General features: G+C 40.9%; 1 protein-coding gene across 1 annotated transcript; it reads left to right on the top strand.

Moving 5' to 3' along the window:
• Window positions 1-878: 878 nt before the first annotated feature.
• Window positions 879-11,930, top strand: ZBED3 (zinc finger BED-type containing 3). The gene is made up of 2 exons (XM_090278969.1): window positions 879-1,007; window positions 11,125-11,930. The coding sequence occupies exon 2, from the start codon at window positions 11,139-11,141 to the stop codon at window positions 11,817-11,819; it is 681 nt and encodes a 226-aa protein (XP_090135095.1). The 5' UTR covers window positions 879-1,007; window positions 11,125-11,138; the 3' UTR covers window positions 11,820-11,930.
• Window positions 11,931-19,139: the final 7,209 nt, after the last annotated feature.

The raw sequence follows: 19,139 nt of genomic DNA, 5'->3' as shown, positions 1-19,139 counted from the left end.
GAGAGAGATATGAAATGTCATGACTGATCCTAAGAAGACTTGCTTAATGAGAAAAGGAATAATGAGGTTTAGAAAGTAGTGCATCTGTAACAAGGCTATTAGCAATTGAATTAAAATCTTAAAGTAAATTCTGTGGTTATAGAAACTTATTTTTCCTGTATCATCTTTATCTTCAGTCATTCCAGTTGCACTTAATAAGACAGATTCTGAAACTTGATCATCTCACTGCTGCTGCTTCAAAAACCCTGACAGTATGAACAGGCATTAGCTATCTCACTGCACAGCATTCTCCCACCTTGGCCTTGATTTTTCCCCCTGAAATAAGTTCTCAGAGGAGTTCCAAGAGTCTGTTGTGTATTCTCTTATTATTGTTAAACTTTCAAAGGAAGTCTGTCTAGAATCACACATTTGGTCCTTTGTGAGGTGCCTTCCTAAAGAATAAACTTCACCTTTCCTATCCCCCCTTGTATGATAGGTTATTGCAGTAGTAAATTGTTTTCCTAATAGAAAAGACTTTGCAATGGTAGTCACTATGTTGTGACTGGATCCCTTTAATACAGATATTTTAGACAAAGCAAGAAGCTATTATTTTTCTTTATAATGGTAATAAATATACAATAAAGAAACTACTAAATTTTAAAAAACTATTGACCAAGCTGTGTATCTTGCAAATATATAGAGGAGGACACTTAGTTGGGATGAACAATATAGAAAATTAATTTTTATTTATTTTATAACTCAAGCACTTAGAGGGTCTGAAAAAATGCACCATAGAAGGACATAGTGTTAACCAGTATTTCTGGTATCTATCTTTAAGGCTGTTTATTTGAATCTCATGTACTCAGCTGCCTGTCCTCTGAATTTACTCCTAGCACTGCTGATCATTCCTCAAAACTCAGGGCTAACGCTGCAGTGTTTCTGCCTGAGAACTTGGGTTGGGTGGAAACCCTGAGGCAATGACAGGGACCTCAGTGCCCTCAGGACATGGCCCACCATCAAATTTAAAGGTAAAAGTTTAGAAAGCTGCTTTGTATATTGTCATTTTCTAAATGTGCAAATTTTAAAAACATTTTAATGGCTTTTAGTACTGTCAATTTACTCATAAGTATTGTTTTTAAAATCACAAATTGATATACCTGAAACTAATACAAAATAATATTGAATATAAAATGTAATTGAAAAATAAAATTTCTATTTTTTTTAATCACAAAATGAAGAAACCTGTATCTTGAAAGAAATACCCTGTTGAAACCCTTTTGAAAGGCTGTTCACTACTGGCACTTTCACCCCAAAGTTTAAGAAACTAACTTTTCACTGCTAAAACTTTATTTTCTGATTATTTCTAAAGTTTACTCTGCAACACCAAGAGAAGACTGCAAAAGGGAACCTTGCTCTTATTCTGAAAAGAAAAGACAACTTTTTTTTTGTAGGAGATCAGAGGAGGCTAATTAAAACTAATACATACAGCAGACTTCCAGTCAAGATGGAGGAGCAGGTAAATGCTATGCTCGCCCCTCTCATGACTGCATCAGAATTACAACCAAATTATAGAGCAGCCATCACTGAGAATCATCTGAAGGCTAGCTGAATAGAAGTTTTATCACTGAAGGTATATGGAAGAACCTACAATGAGACTGGTAGGAAAGGCAGAGACATAGAGCAGGTAGGTCCCACACAAACAGTGTGGCAATTAAGAATCTGGGAAAATCATTTCAGCTGCAGAGATCTCCTCTGAGGAGCGAGGGGTCCCAGCCACACAGCGAGCTCCCCAGCCAAGGGCACCAGCCCCAGGAAGAGGAGATCCCACACATCTTGCTGTGAAACCAGAGGGGATTGCACCCAAGAGGAATGGGGGGCTTCTGGAGACTCAAGTTTCCTCTCCAAAGGCATGTGCACATATTCACTCACTCACAGACTCACTTGTTATGGGCTCCAGTGTAGGATCAGTAGCCCATAAAGCACTAGGGACATACAGGGAGAAACCAAATTGACTAGCTTCAGGGCAAGGGCTAGAGGGTCAGAGGTCAGGGCAGCTCTCTCCAGGATGGAAGTGCTGGCAGGCACCATTGTTCCTTTGTTGAGCAGTCCTCCGCCAAGCATGCAGGTACAGGCAGGTACCAAATCTGTGCTCTCCATGAACCTGGCTAACGGTGCCCAGCCCTGGTAATTCCCTGAAATGCCACTCCACCCAAGCTACCCAAGCCGCATCCAGTGGCTTTTCCACATGAATAGGCTACCTCAGCTCATGCTGTGAACTTTCCTAAAATTTCTCAAAGATCCACAAACCCCAAACAAGCAGCAGCTGGCCTCAGTGTGCCCTGTACCTCTTGCTAAGTGGCCCCCAAGTCAGCACAAGGAGTGACCGGTCTCAACTTGCATTGTAACTCCTCCCATCAGGTGAACTCAATCCTGGCATAAGCTGTAGCCAGTCTGGCTTGGGACATAGCTTCGGCTAAGTGGCCAAAACCTGGAAGAAGTGTTGACTGACCTCAGCTCACATTGTGGTGGCCACCAAAGGGTCCCAAGCCCAGCACTAGTGGCAGCTGGCCTCAGTTCACAGCATAGCCTATCCCAAGCATGTCCAAGCAAAGCACAAGTAACAACCAATCACAGATCACTTTGTAGCTCTCACCAAACAGCATAGCATAAATGACAGCTGATCTTGGCCTGCACCAGAGTCCTCCCAAAGAAGCTCCAGAACCAGTACACATGGTGGCTGGATTCAGACCATACCAGAGAATCACCAAGCAGCTCCACAAACAACATACCCAAAGGGAAGAGTCATCTGGCACCACAGCCACACTAAAGTGACTCCCACTCCATGGGGTCAGTCCCCACACAAGAGCTTGTCCACTGTGGTCATGGCCAGCCCTCGTAGTCAGTTAGCCTGTGCATCAGTTCCACCCAGACATAACACCAGCAGTCAAGGTTCACAACAACAGGAGGGCACACATAAACCACACAAGGGACACTCCTGGAGTGCCAGCTCAGGTGAGCAGGGGGTCTGCAGCTCTGGTCCCCACAGAACACCTACTACATAAGGCCACTATGACAAGACTGGGAGATATAGCAGATCTATATACATAGAAATAAACAGGGAGTTGGCCAAAATGAAGAGACAAAGAAACACATTCCAAATGAAAGCACAGGACAAAACTCCAGAAAAATAACTAAACAGAATAAAGACAAGTAGTCTACTACATATAGAATTCAAAACATGGATTATAAGGATGCTCAGTAACCTTGAGGGAAGAATAGATGCTCTCAGAACTTCAACAACGATATAGAAACTGTAGAAAAGAACCAATCAGAAAAGAAGAATAGAGACTTCCAGCTAACATGGAGGCCTAGACAGACATACTGAATCTCCCTCCACAACTAAGAAGGAATATAACTACCTCAAAACTAGAGTCCACCAGAAGTTCCAGAAAATCGAGCTGCATGGAAGTCCAACAAACAGGGATATAAAGAAGAAATAGTCATTCAGACAGGTAGGAGGGGTGGAGCCGGGGCAGAGAGCATGCAGTGTGGTGGCGGCAGCAGTGGTGGCAGTGGCAGGCTGGCAGAAAGCGCAGTCACATGTTTTAAAAAGTAGGGAGGGACACCGGGGGAGCGCCCCCAGAACCAGACCAGACCGCAAAGCCCATGATTCCAGGGCCGGGGAAAATAAAGCCTCGTTGCTTCTGACTGTGCAAACCAGTGGGGGTTGGGACAGAGGAACTAACTGCTGGTGTCTCAGTAGAGTCTGCTTGTTTAAAAGGCCCCTGTGGTCCTCAAACGTCTGAAGACACACCCATTCTGGGAACAATGGCCGCGGCAACAGCTAGAGAGGCACCAGTCCCATACAGAACTGAGAGAAGTGCCTGGAAAGGGGCGAGTGCTGAGCAAGCAGCATTGTTCCCTCTCAGACCCCTCCCCCACATACAGCGCCACAACGTGGTGAAATGGGTCACCCTGTACTGATGAATAACTAAGGCTCTGCCCCTTATAACATAACAGGTATGACAGCTCTACCTAAGACACATAGGCAAACAAACACAGGAGTCTGTCAAGATGAAGAGACAGAGAAGTATGGCCCAAAAGAGGGAATGGATCAAGGTTCCAGTGGGAGAAACAAGCAATGAGCAAATACACTACCTAACAGACACAGAGTTCAAAACACTGATGATAAAGATGTTCACAGACTTAACAGATATGCTTAAGTATGGCAAACACATAGGGGAAGAAGTGAAGACTATGCTAAATGAAACAAAGGAAAATCCACACAAAACCAAGAGTGACGGAAAGGAAACCAGGGTTCGAATCAATGATTTGGAACATAAGGAAAAAAAAAAAAAACAGTCAACCAGTACAGAATGAGGAAACAAAAATTGAAAGTAATGAGGAGAGGCTTAGGAACCTCTGGGACAACTTTAAACGTGCCAACATCCAAATCATAGGGGTGCCAAAAGGAGAAGAGGAAAAGCAAGAAATTGAAAGCTTATATGAAAAAATAATGAAGGAAAACTTCCCAGATTTGGCAAAGGAAATAGACATACAAGTCCAGGAAGCACAGAGTCTTATACAAGCTAGACCCAAAGAGGACCACACCAAGACACATCATCATTAAAATGCCAAAGGTTCTCAAGATAAAGAGAGAATCTTAAAAGCAGCAAGAGAAAAGCAGAGAGTTACCTACAAAGGTGTGCCTGCCTATAAGACAGCTAATTTCTCAAAAGAAACTTTGCAGGCAAGAAGGAACTGGCAAGAAGTATTCAATGTGATGAAAAGCAAGGACCTATAACCTAGATTACTCTATCCAGCAAAGCTATCATTTAGAATGGAAGGACAGATAAAGTGCTTTCCAGACAAGGTAAAGCTAAAGGAGTTCATCATCACCAAGCCATTATTATATGAAATGTAAAGGAACTTATTTAAGAAGAAGATCAAAACTATGAACATTAAAATGACAACAAATTCACAACTATCAATAACTGAGTCTAAAAAATAAAAACAAAATCCAACTAAGCAAACCAGAATAGGAACAAAATCATAGGTATGGGGAATATTTGGAGGGTTATCAGCTGGGAGAGGGAAGGGGGAGAAATGGGGAAATAGTGCAGGGATTAAGAAGCATAATTGGTTGGTACAAAATAGACAGGGGGAAATTAAGAATAATATAGGAAAGGGTGAAGCAAAAGAATTAGTATGTACAACCCATGGACATGAACTAAAGGGGGTGGGATTGCTGGAGGGAACTGGGGTACTGGGCAGAGGGGAGCAAAGGGGAAAAAATTGAAACTACTGTAACAACATAATAAAATATACTTTAAAAAAGAAATCAAGAATATCTGAAATGCAGAATACACTAGAAGGGATCAACACCGGGTTAGATGAACCAGAGGACTGAATCAGCAATCTGGAAGACAAGGTAGCAGAAAACACTCAATTGGAACAGCACAAAAGAAAAATAAAATCCTCCCCCCCCCAAATGAGAATAGTTTAAAGGACCCCTAGAACAACAACACGCGTACTAACATCACATCATAGGAGTATTAGCTGGAGAAGAGAAAGAGCAAGGAACTAAAAATCTACTTCAAAAAATAATGATTGAAAACTTCCCTAACCTGGTGAAGGAAATAGACATATAAGTCCAGGAGTACAGAGAATACCAAACAAGATGAAGCACAAGAGGCCACACCAAGACACATCATAATTAACATGCCAAGATTAAAGACAGAGACTCTTAAAAGTAGCAAAGAGAAAAGCACTTAGTTACCTACAAGGGGACACCCATAAGACTGTCAGCTGATTTCTCAACAGAAACTTTGCAGGCCAGAAGGAACTGGCACAAAATTTTCAAAGTGATGGAAAAAAAACCCTATGACTAAGTCTACTCTACCCAGCAAGGCTATCGTTTAGAATTGAAGGAGAGATAAAAAGTTTCCCAGACAAGAAAAAAAAAAACTAAAGGAGTTCATCGCCACTAATACATGAAATGTTAAAGGGACTTCTTTAAGTAGAAAATGAAAAATCAAAAATATGAATAAGAAACTATGGGAAAGAAAAATATTTTCACTGACAAAGACATATAATAAAAACAGTAGATCAACCAACTCTAAAGCTAGTACTAAGGTTATAAGGCAAAAGTAGAGAGAACTTGTATTTATAACAATAAATTAGGGGATACCCACAAAAACACACACAAAAGAAGTAAAAATAATGACAAAAACAAACATGGAGGGGTGGGTATAAATTGAAGTGATTTTAGAATGTGTTTGAACTTAAGCAACCATCAACTTAAAATTAATTGCTGTTGGGCTGGCCAAAAAGTTTGTTTAGTTTTTTCCATATGATGGCACTAGTAGTGCTTAGTTGTCTTTAACTTCATTTGAAACAGTTGTTAGATTGTATTGGGACAGCTATCATATTAGTGTGCATTTTTTAAAAACTTATCAAAATTGGTGAATTGTGCAGTCATTTTAATATTGAACATGGAAAAAAGCAACATTTTCAGTGTATTATGCTTTATTATTTCAAGAAAATTAAAAATACAACTGAAACAGAAAGATTTGTGCAGTGTATGGAGAAGGTGCTGTGACTGATCAAATGTGTCAAAAGTGGTTTGTGAAGTTTCTTGTATTATTGACCTTTTTGCCAAATAATTCTTTGCTATGGGGCTGTCTTACGTATTGGAAGATGTTTAGCAGCACCCCTGGCCTCTACCCACTAGACACCAATACTGGGAGATAGCTGACATACTCAAAATATCCAAATCAATAAAAGTTATTGGTGAAAGTGAAAAATGTGTATTTTATGGAAAAAAAACTCAATGGACTTTTTGGCCAACTCAATATAAACATAGCTTGATATATATGGTAAACACATGGTAACCACAAATCAAAAATCTACAAGAAAGAAAGAGAATGGAATCCAAATATTACACTACAGAGAGTCATCAACATGCAAGAGACTAAGAAAGGGGCAGAGAACTACAAAAACAATCAGAAAACAGCCCTGGCTGGTGTGGCTCAGTGAATTGAGCACCAACCTACGAACCAAATAGTCTCTGGTTTGATTCCCAGTCAGGGCACATGCCTGGGTTGCAGACCATGTCCCCAGTTGGGACGCATGAGAGGCAACCACACATTGATGTTTCTCTCCCTCTCTCCCTCCCTTCCCCTCTTTCTAAAAATAAATAAATAAAATCTTTAAAACAATAAAATCGCAATAACTATATACCTATCGATAATTACTTCAAATGTTAAGTGGACTAAATGCTAAAATTAAAAGACATAAAATGACTAAGTGTTTTTCTTTTTTAAAAAAACCAAGACCTGTACATATGCTGACTATAAGATACCCACTTTAGATCAAAAGACACACACAGACTCAGAGGGATGGAAAAAGATATTTCATGCAAGTGAAAATTTTTAAAAAGCTGGGGTAACAATACTTAGACAAAATACACTTAAAACAAGGGCTGTAACAAGAGGTAAAGAAGGACATTTCATAATGATAAAGAGATCAATCCAACAAGAAAATATAACTCTCATAAATATCTATGCATCCAACATAGGAGTATTTAAATATATAAAGCAAGTGTTGATGAACATAAAGGGAGAGATCAACAATAATACAGTAACAGTAGGGGGACTTCAACAGCCCACTGACATCAACCGATAGGTCATCCAAACAGAAAATCAACAAGCAAACAATGGCCTTAAATGACACATTAGACCAAATGAACACACACTCTTTTCAAGTGCACATGAAACATTTTTCCAGGATAGACCACATGTTAGAAAATACTACAAACAATTATATGCCAACAAATTGGGCAAACTTGAAGAAATGGATAAATTCCTGGGAACACACAACCCTCCATGGATGAATCAGGGAAAAAAAGAACACAGAAAATCTGGAGAGACTGATAATTACTAATGAAATCAAACTAGTAATCAAACAACTCCCAACAAACAAAAGCCTCTGGCCAGGTGGCTTCACAGGTGAATTTTATCCAACATTCAAAGAAGAATTAATATCTAGCCTCAACCTATTCCATAAAATTGAAGAGGTGAGAAGGATCCCAAATTCATTTTATGAGAACAGCATTACCTTGATACCAAAACCAAAGACATTTAAAAAGAAGAAAATTATAAGCCAATATCCCTGATAAACATAGATGCAAAAATCCTCAACAAAATATTAGCAAACCAAATTCAGCAATACATTAGAAAGCTCATATACCATGATCAAGTGGGATTCATTCCTGGGATGCAAGGTTGGTTTAATATTTGCAAACCAATTTATGTGAAATACCACATAAACAAAATGAAGAATAAAAATCATATAATCATATCAACATATGCAGAAAACGCATTTGACAAAAATCTAACATCCATTTATGATAAAAACTTCCAGCAGAGTGAGAATAGAGGGAACACACCTAAATATATTAAAAGGTCATATATGACAAACCCACAGCTAACATCATACTCAACAATGAAAAGCTAATCAAAGTGTTTCCTTTAAGATCAGGAACATGACAAATGTCACTTTCACCACTTTTACTCAACACAGTATTGGAAGTCCTAGCCATAGCAATTGACGATAAAAAGCAATAAAAGGCACCTACATTGGAAAGGAAGAAGTAAAACTGTCATTATTTGCAGATGACATGATACTATATAAAGAGAACCCTAAAGATTTCACCAAGAAAAATAAATGAATTTGGTAAAGTAACAGGATACAAAGTTAATATTCAAAACTCAAATGCATTTTTATAAACCAATGATGAACTATCAGAAAGAGAAATTAAGGAACCAATCCCATTTATAATTACATCAAAAAGAATAAAATACCTAGGAATAAATTTTATCAAGGTGGTAAAAGACCTGCACTTGGAAAATTATAAAACACTGAAGAAAAAACAAAGAAATGGAAGAATATACAGTGCTCATGGGTTAACACCATTAAAATGTCCATACTCCCAAAGCAATCTACAGAGTCAATGCAATCTTTGTTAAAATACTAATGGCATTTTTCATAGAACCTGAACAAATAATCCTAAAATTTACATGGAACTACAAAAGACTCCAAACAGTCAAAACAATCTTGACAAAAATGAACAAAGTGCAAAGTATCACATGACCTAATATCAAACTATATCACAAGGCCATAATAATCAAAACAGCATGGAACAGGTATAAAAACAGATGCATGGACCAATGGAACAGAATAGAGAGCCCAGAAATAAACTCAGGCCTATATGGTCAATTAATACATGACAACAGAGGAAAGAATATACAGTGGAGTAAAGAGAGTCTATTCAGTAAATGGTGTTGCGAAAACTGGACATATACATGAAAAAAAAAAAAGAAACTGGATCACTTTCTTATACTACATACAAGAATAAAATCAAAATGGATTAAAGACTTAAATGTAAGATCTGAAACCATAAAACTAGAAAAAAACTTAGGCATTAAACTGTGACATTGCTTTTAGTGATTTTTTTTTCATATGTCTCCTTGCAGGCAAGGGAAACAAACGAAAAATAAATGGGACTACATCAAACTAAAAAGTTTTTGCACAGTGATGGAAATCACCAACAAACAAAAAGACAACCTACTGAATGGGAGAAGATAGTCACAAGATATATCCAATAAGGAGTTAATACCCAACATATATAAGGAATTTATAAAAATTAACACACACGCACAAGCACAAACAATCCAGCTGAAAAATGAGCAGAGGACCTGAACAGACATTACTCCAAAGAGGACATAGAGATGACCAATAGACACATGAAAAGATGTTCAACATCACTAATCATTAGGGAAATGCAAATTAAAACCACAATGAGATATGATTGTACCCCTGTCAGAATGAGTACCATCATACATAAACAAGTGTTGGTGAGGATGTAAAGAAAAAGGTACCCTTGTGTATTGTTCATGGGATTGTAAATTGGTGCAGCCACTATAGAGAATATCTGGAGGTTCCACAAACACATTAAAAATAGAACTACAATATGACCCATCAAGTCCACTTCTGGGTATTTATCCAAAAAATTCCAAAACACTAATTTGGAAAGATATATGCATCTTCATGTTGATTGCAGCATTATTCACAATAGCCAAGATATGGAAGCAACCTAAGTGTCTGACCATGGACAAATGGATAATGAAGAGGTGATACATATACAGGGTAGGGCAAAGGTAGATTTACAGTTGTGAGTATGTGAAATGTGGAGTTTATTCTGGTATTATTTATTAATTATTGTATTGTTTTCCATACAAACAACTGTAAACCTATGTTTGCCCCGCATTCTATAAAATAGAATATTAGTCAGCCAGGACAAATGGAATTTTGCTATTTGTGACAACATGGATGAACCTGGGGGTATTATGTTAAGTGAAATATCAGATAGAGAAAGACAAATATCATATGATCTCACTAATATGTGGAATCTAAAGAAGAAAATAAAGTGGAAACTAAGAGATACAGAGAACTTTTTTGTTTTCAGAAAACTTTTTGTGGTTGCCAGGTTGGAGAGGGGTTGTAGAGATGGGTGGAAAAGGGGACAGGATTAGGATGTGCAAATTGCTAGTCATAAAAAGTCACAGGAATATAAGGCACAGCATGGGGAATATAGTCAATAATATTGTAATAACTGTACGGTGTCAGCTGGATACTAGACTTACCAGGGTGCTCACTTCCAAAGTTATAAAAATATAATTACTATGTTGATCACCTGAAACTAATATAATATTGTATGTCAACTTTAATTGAAAATAAACATTTTAAAACTAATATATAGATATAGCACTTACATAGTTCTTTTCATTTAAGAAGCTTGGTTTCCCATTTTCAGTGTTAGATGGGGACCCATTTCTAAGAGAATTCTTGGTTAAGAAAAGAAGGCTGAACATTTTTAACATTTTTTTTTCCTGAGGAACCAATAATTAATACTGAAAAAGAAACCTAGGTATCTACCAAAAACTAACCATTGATTTTTATCTGTGATAAAGAAAGGCATGGTTTCTTCACAATCTAACTATAACAATAGAAGGTGTTTGAGTGTGTGTGTCTATGTATATAAAATTTGTTGTTGTTCTTACCTCTTTTCCCCTCCGTATGCAGACGCTGCAAAGAGGATGAGGAGCGACGAGCTGGCGGCGACCATGGAAGAGACGGGCGGGCAGGATGATGCTGCTGCGCTAGGTGGCCCTTTTCCCGGCCTTGCGCCGGCGCCTGCCGGCCGCCTGGGGGCGCCATATTCCGAGGCCTGGGGGTACTTTCACCTGGCCCCGGCGCGCCCCGGACAGCCGTCGGGCTACTGGGCTACCTGCCGGCTGTGCGGGGAGCAGGTGAGCCGAGGCCCCGGCTTCCACGCGGGCACACCGGCACTGTGGAGGCACCTGAAGAGCGCTCATCAGCGGGAGCTGGAGAAGAGCGCCGCCCGCCGCTCACCGCCACCCGCCCCCGGCCCTGGCCCCACCGCGGCCGCAGAGGGCGACTGGGCGCGCCTACTGGAGCAGATGGGCGCGCTGGCCGTGCGGGGAAGCCTGCGAGAGCGCGAGCTGGCGCGGCGTGAGGCAGCTGTGGAGCAGGGCGAGCGCGCCCTGGAGCGGAGGCGCAGGGCCCTGCAAGAGGAGGAGCGCGCGCTGGCCCAGGCGCGGCGGGAGTTGCAGGCCGAGAGGGAGGCGCTGCAGGCGCGGCTGCGGGAAGTGAGCCGTCGCGAAGGCGCCTTGGCCTCGGCCCCGCTGCAGACTCCGCTCAAAGAGGAGCCCGAGGGGGAGAGAGACGGCTGCATGATTACTAAGGTCCAGCTATAGGTTTGGGCCGCTCCCACCACTCCATGCCAGCGCTACTCCAAGTGTGGTCCGCGGACCAGCGTTCTCAGCCCCACCTGGAAGCTGAATCTCAGGCCCGCTGCCTCCTGATGAATCGGAATCTCTAAGGGGGCGGGGGGGCTTGAAAAGCGCTTAGGAGGCCTGAACGCAACCAAAACTTTCCGCTTGGCAGTCGTCTGTGGTGTCTGGGAGCGCAGCTCCAGCGATCTTCTTTGCTGTTGGCATTTAGTAGGCATCTGTGCAGGGAGCAGTTTTCCTCCAAAAGCCTTTGGAAATGATAGCTCGAGCAGCCCCTTGAACCTAAATCTCCCGAGGCCTTGTACCTGGTGACTCTGAAAAGACAGCAGCTTCCTTACACACCAAAGACTACTACACAAAGTGCCTGTACACCAGCCAGGACATGCCAGGGGGGAGGGTCCATGAAAAGCATTTTATCCAAAAGGAAGAGTTTTACTTATTTCCTAACGAGTACTGTAAATCTTTGATGAGCAGTTTTTACCCAACGCCAAGTTCAGAAAAGGAGGGCCCACTCAGTTTCACGACTGCTCTTTACCTTTGTGATCTCTTATGCCTAGCAGGTCAATCCCGGGAAGCCCTCTGTTTACTCTCCTCCCCACTTGGCACAATACCAAGTGCACCTTGGTCTATTTCATCTCTGCCGTCTTCTCTCCCGTTTCAGACCCGTCTTCTCTCCTGTTTCAGACCCTTGGCAGCTGTAGTCAATGCCCCACTTTCTGCCTCACACCTGCCTCCTTACTATCAAAACATGACCTCATCCTTCATTGCTAGGAAGAACGCTCCCTTCCCCACCTGTTTCCGCAGTGCTCAACTGCTGGGTCAAAGAGGCATCCCTCCCACCTGAGGCAACCCCCCCTCTTATCTTTACATCCATTCATTCCTTTTTCACCTTCACCGGCTCTTTGCTCCTCTTATTCCCTCCCTTTCCCCAGACTTCCTCTCCCTCAGAAATGCCCAGTTTCCATTGCACTGAAAAAAACAAAAAAGACTTCCCCAGCCTGGACCCTCTCAACTGAACCACCATCCAAGGGACGGTCAGGTCGGCCTTCCTGCCTATTCTTCCTCCCCATTCTTTGACTCCACTCCATGGTCAGCGTTCCGTGCTACACTGAACTCTTAAGAAGCCACCTCAATCTCCCAGTAGCTGAATATGATTATTTATTCAGGCTTCATTTTGCTTAAATCTCTTCCTTCTTGAGATTTCTCCTTTGGTAGGGGGAACCTGCTTTTCCTCTAGAGAATTCATTTTTCTGATACAGACTGGTTCCCAAACGGTTTTTCTTAGGTCTCTTTTTTCTCATTTTTTATATACTGAAAAAATTTCAAGTATCCAGAAGAAGTTGAAAGGCTAGTGCAATGAATACCCATATCTACTCTCCACTTGAACTGAACAATTGTTAACATTTTGCCATATTTACTTTTTCTTCCCTCCACCCCATACATAGACATTTCACCTTTAAGTTTCAGAACGTATCTGCTAAGAATAAAGACATTGTTCTACATGGTAACAGTGCAATTATCATACCTAAGAATATAAACAATTTCATAATAGCATCTAATATAAAGCCCTTAATCAAAATTCCCCATTGTCACAAGAATGTCTTAACTTTTTTTAAATAGGCTCCAAAGTTAATATATTACTTTTGATTATGATCCTTTTATAACCTTTTAGTCTAGAACATCTCCCTTACTTTCTTCCCATGACACTGTTTAAAGAGTCTCAGCCATCTGTCTTATAGAATGTTCTACATCTGTATTTGTCTAATTATTTCCTTAGACCAGTTTCTTCACTCATTCTTAGCTCATCTACCTGTAAGAGTGGCAATTATAACCTCTGCCAATGGCTCCTGAACACTTCCAGTGCTGAGTGTTCCCCCCGCCCAACCCTGGCCTCTCCTTCATGTCTGATCCCCTGCTGCCTGTTTCCGTTTCCACATACATAGCTGCCCTGCAGATGGAAAGGGCAGATCTATGCAACCCCACATCCCCACCCCTCACCTTTACTGGGCTCTTAAAATGTATCCGGTACATACACACTTTACATGTATTCTCTCACTTTATTCTCATAGTAGCTCCACAGGAGATATTAATATTGGGTTGGCCAAAAAGTTTATTAGCTTTTTTCCATAGATGGCTCAGTAGTGCTTAGTTGTCTTTAACTTCACTGGAACCACTTTTGTTAGATATTGTGACAGCTGTCATGTCAGCGTGCCTTTAAGAAAAAACATCAAAATTGGTGAGTTTTTGTGCAGCCATTTTAATATTGAAATTGGAAGAAAATACACAACATTTTGAGCACATTATGCTTTATTATTTCAAGAAAGGTAAAACGCAACTGGAACACAAAGATTTGTGCCATGTATGGAGAAGGTGCTGTGTCTGATCCAACATATCAAAAGTGGTTTGCAAAGTTTCGTGCTGGAGATTTCTCACTGGACGATGCTCAACAGTCAGGTAGACCAGTTGAAGTTGATAGTGATCAAATCGAGACATTAATTGAGAACAATTAACATGCCACGTGGGAGGTAGCTGACATACTCAAATCAATGAAGGTATTGGTGAAAATGAAAAAAATATCTATCTTTTACAGAAAAAAACTAAAAGAACTTTTTGGCTAACCCAATACTACACCTGTTTTACAGCTAAGGAAACTAACATAGAAGGATAAGTAGCTTGTACAAGAACCCAGCTGTTAAGTCGTAGAACTGAGATACAAATCCAGTCTTTACCTCCAGATACCAGGCTCCTAGCTGCTGTACTGTCTCTATTATTCAGTTACCTGGCCAACACACCTGTTTCCTTCCTAACTCCAATTCCAGGTAGAACCATCAATGACATTAGCATACACTAAGCATTTGCCACATGCCAGGGCCATTAAATGCTTTACAAGAATAATTGCCTATGCCACAGAAACCCCATGACAAAAGTGCTCTTATGCCCGTTTTGAAGAGAAAGAGACAGGCTCAGGGGAGCTAACGAATGTCTTCAGTCACACAACTACTAAGACAGAGTGGGACTTGAACTGCAGTCTCACTGAATCCTAGACCCCTGATCTACTGAGTCTATTTCTAAAAAATATCACACCTATCTTCCTTAAGATGCCACCCGTCATACTCAGGCCCCATTTATCAGTCATCTGGGGTTCATCTTCCCATCCTTGTCTTCCCCTACTATCCCCTACCTGACACTTGGCTAGAAGAATTATACTAAGCCAATGCTGGCATCACTTCCTCCTGCTCAAAGCCCCCCAAGATCACCTATCATCTACAAGCTTCAACTTTGTGGCCTGACATCCAAATCCATCCACCCCAGCCAGACTTAGTTGTCCCCTCCCCTACATATTCTCCAGCCAAATTAAGACTCCTCATTCTTCCTGACATGCCCTAGTCTTGGTGCCTCTGTGCCTCTGTTCACCCTCCCTCCACTTTAAAAGTCCCTTTAATCTATATGAAAAATTCACTCGTTTTTCTAAGACCAAGCCCAAATTTGCCTGCATGAAGCTTTCTTTCACTCCTCCTCGTTTAGAGATGATTCCTTACTTCACTGGACTCTTATAGCATTTTATATCCCACAACCTTTAGAACAGACCATCTAACTTATGGCTATGTGGGTTCTTATCTCTCTTGCCAGACCCTAAGCCCTTGAAGTTCTCTCATCCTTCTACTCCCACAAAGCCTTGCATAAAATAGCTGATTAATAAATATTTGAGGTATCAAATCCACTCAATGTGTTTAAGATTTTTATGGGTTAGTTTTCTCATAATTATTAACATAACTATTCATTTATCTTTAATTCTCTGAGAACTCATTTTTTAAAAATAGCCTAAAATGAAATTGCAGTAGTGATTTTTTTAAGCTGTCTAGTCAATAAAAATCTAATTAGTATCAGTTATTGGGCTGTTTGATTTGAATCCAATCAACTACTTGAGCATGTCAATATCAGGAATGTTTTTCTTAAAACTTTTTTTTCATTACTCAAGTAATACAAATGCAATCCCCCAATATAGGAAGAACAGCAAAAGGGGGGGAAAAAACCCACATAGTCCTGTGAGCTTGGTAAAACTGCTAATAACATGTTTTTGTATTTTATTCTTCCTTTGCAATTTTTACATTACTCTAATGATAGTAAAAGTTATTCCTCTTAGGTAATGATGTTTAACTTCTTTATGTGGATTTATAAATTTGGCTGTAAGGTCTGAATTTGGACTTTTTAGAAGGAAAAAAAGAAACCTTTACAAACGTCACTCTTCTATTGGGTTGGCCAAAAAGTTCATTTGGTTTTTTTCCATAAGATGGCTCTAGTGGTGCTTAGTTGTCTTTAACTTCATTCAAAACAAGTTTGTTGGACTGCATTGTGACAGCTGTCATATCAGTGTGCATTAAAAAAAAAAAAACATCAAAATTGGTGAGTTTTTGTGCAGCCATTTTAATACTGAAGATGGAAGAAAATACACTATATTTTGTGCATATTATGCTCTATTATCTCAAGAAAGGTAAAAAAAGCTTTGTGCAGTGCATGGAGAAGGTGCTGACTGATCAAATGTATCAAAAGTGGTTTGTGAAGTTTTGTGCTGGAGATTTCTCGCTGGATGATGCTTCACGGTGGGGTAGACCAGTTGAAGTTGACAGTGATCAAATTGAGACATTGAGAACAATCAACGTTATACCATGTGGAAAATATCCAAATCAATAAAGTTATTGGCAAAAATGAAAACTGTATCTTTCATTTTATGGAAAAACTGGACTTTTTGGCCAACCCAATATTTCAACAATTGTTAGAACCATTAAAATAAGCAAAGATTTTTTTTTCAAATCTTAACCACTCCCTCAAAAAAGATAGCTATTGAGAACCAGAATAGCTGTTCTGGGATGGGCGCGGGGAGGAGAGGTGACCAGTTAGCTTGACTGATGATTGCTGGTTGTGAGTGGTAAGGGAAGGCATTCTACTTTCTGCTTTATACACCACTGCACTTTCATAATAGAATATAAAATTACTTACATTTTGCACGTGAAGAATCCTCACCATTACTGTTCAGCTTCCTCAGTTAAAATAAAATCTCCAACACAAGGACTGATATAATCCCCACTTCAGAAAAGCTTAGAAGGAAATGTAGCCCTTATCCAGTCCAACTCCATCGTTTGACAGAGGAGAAAAATGAGCCCCAAAGTGGCTTGCCCAGTACCAGGAGAGAGTGGCCATGGCGGCTCACATGACTCCAGCCTCCTGAACAGATATTCTGCCTCCTTGGCCTTGTGTGCTCTGCTAGCAAAGCACAGGAACTATCAGGACCAACCAGCTGAGCTGGCATCTCAATGTCAACGAACAGTGGGATGGGGAGTGTACAGGTGGGTTCTGGGGTTTGCTTCAGCCTCTCTGGCTGTGGCCTCATCTGCTCAATGAGTTGTTACTACAGATAGGTGACAGTGACATGCCTCACCCATATCACCAGGGCTTCCCCGATTTATGTGCCTGGCTTGCCAAGAACACCACCAAGGTGCTGCCTTTGAGAGCAACGCACACATCACATTAGCGAGATAGATGGCTGGAGTCCGGATGCAGACTGCTCTGAAGCCAACTCAGCTGCTGCCATGATGCCATTTTGGGTTGAAATCTGACATGGAGAAGGGGCTGTGGGTACAGCAGGGTAACAGCAACCAAGTTCAAAACAATTGGGGCCCTTTAGGCACCTGAGTTTGTTATCCTTGGAGGTTGAAGAAGGGAAGGGATTGGCTTGGTTTGGGCTGGGTTTCTACTTCAAACAGCTGTCCATCTCTCTAATATTTCAGAAGAGATTCAGAAACACTGGGCTTTGTTTTGCTGCCATGGAGTCATTAGGGAATTCTATTTCTGAAGGTTTGAACTTCTTGTCTTTCCACAATTTGACTCTGTTCCTTTGTCTGGAAAATGGGTGAGGTGACCATTAATGTCACTTTGACTTTAATATGCTATGATGACACAAAATACAGTGAAATATCAATTGACCTGAGTGAATCAGTTGCTCTGTTTAATTGTATTTTCTTGTTACCTGCAGATTTAGAAGAAAATGTTGAAAGTCACATATGTATGCTTGTTATGAAAAATAGTGGTTGTGTATCAAGCTGTTTCTGCCACAGTACTGAGGTCCTAACTCTATCAGATTCACTACTAACTCTATCAGATTCACTACTTAGAACTGAAAACGTGTGAAGCAGTAATCAGCGTGCTTTCCCTCACTATACTTTTTGTGCTCACAACACTGCAGGCAGGGCAGGTATAAGTGTCCATATTTTACAAATGAGGCCCCACACTTCAATAAGGTGAAGTGACCTGATGAGGATCACACAGCTACCAAGTAGCAGATTGGAGCCTGGAGCTACATCCATGGATCCCAGTCATATCTGGGGCCAAATAGTTATGTTCCTTCATCAGAGCTAGTATTTCTGTGTCCTGGCCTGAGTGCCTGCTGACACTTGGGTCGCTGGTGGCTACTTCCCACCCACGAGCTCTAGTGCTGGGTGCCAGCCAGCTTTCCCAGCAGAAGCAATGTTGGCCTCCTGTATTAGTTTCCTGTTGCTGCTGTAACAAATTACCATAAATTTAGTGGCTTAAAACAACATAAATTTATCTTACCATTCCACAAGTCTGGAAATGGATCTCAAAATGTTGGCTCTTTCTTAAGGCTCTAAGAGAATCCATTTTTTGCCTCTTTCAGCTTCTAGAGGTTGCCCATATACTCTGGCTTGTGGCCCCTTTCATCTTCAAGGCCAGCAAGGGCCAGTCTTTCTCACATTGTATCACTCAGTCTCTCTCCTCTTCATTAAAAGAACACTTTACTGACCTTATGGTTAGTTGGTTAGCAACCTAACTATTTGCTGTATCAATTCTCCCCTGCCAGGGAACATATTGGAAGGTTCCAGGGATTAGGACATAAACATGGAGAGCAATTATTGTGCTTACTGCAGCATCATCCTGCCTGGCACAGGTCTGGGAAGGAGTGTGAGAAAGGCATTTGCTTCTGAGCCCCTCTTCCCTCTTCCCCAGAAATGCATACTGTAGTGGGGTTCCTAATATTTTCTCTCTCATATCTCATTATCTCTGTCCAGTGCAGGGAGCACTCAGACTTTTCTGAGACAGACACCTGGAAGGTGGGTGTGAAGGACACCTCTAGGGGAAAATCAGAGGCCTCTATAGTTCTGAGAACATTTGTAAATTTGTGCACTAACAAGGATCCTGTTGACCAGGAAGGCCAGGTGGTGACGTTTGAGGAGCTGATCAAGCTTTTGGAGTCAGATATGAATTAAAATA

The sequence above is a fragment of the Furipterus horrens genome, unplaced genomic scaffold, assembly GCF_987537825.1.
Source record: "Furipterus horrens unplaced genomic scaffold, mFurHor1.1.pri manual_scaffold_5, whole genome shotgun sequence".
Lineage (NCBI taxonomy): Eukaryota > Metazoa > Chordata > Mammalia > Chiroptera > Furipteridae > Furipterus > Furipterus horrens.
Note: the sequence above shows the minus strand (reverse complement) of the source record. Positions and strands in the feature narration are given on the sequence as shown.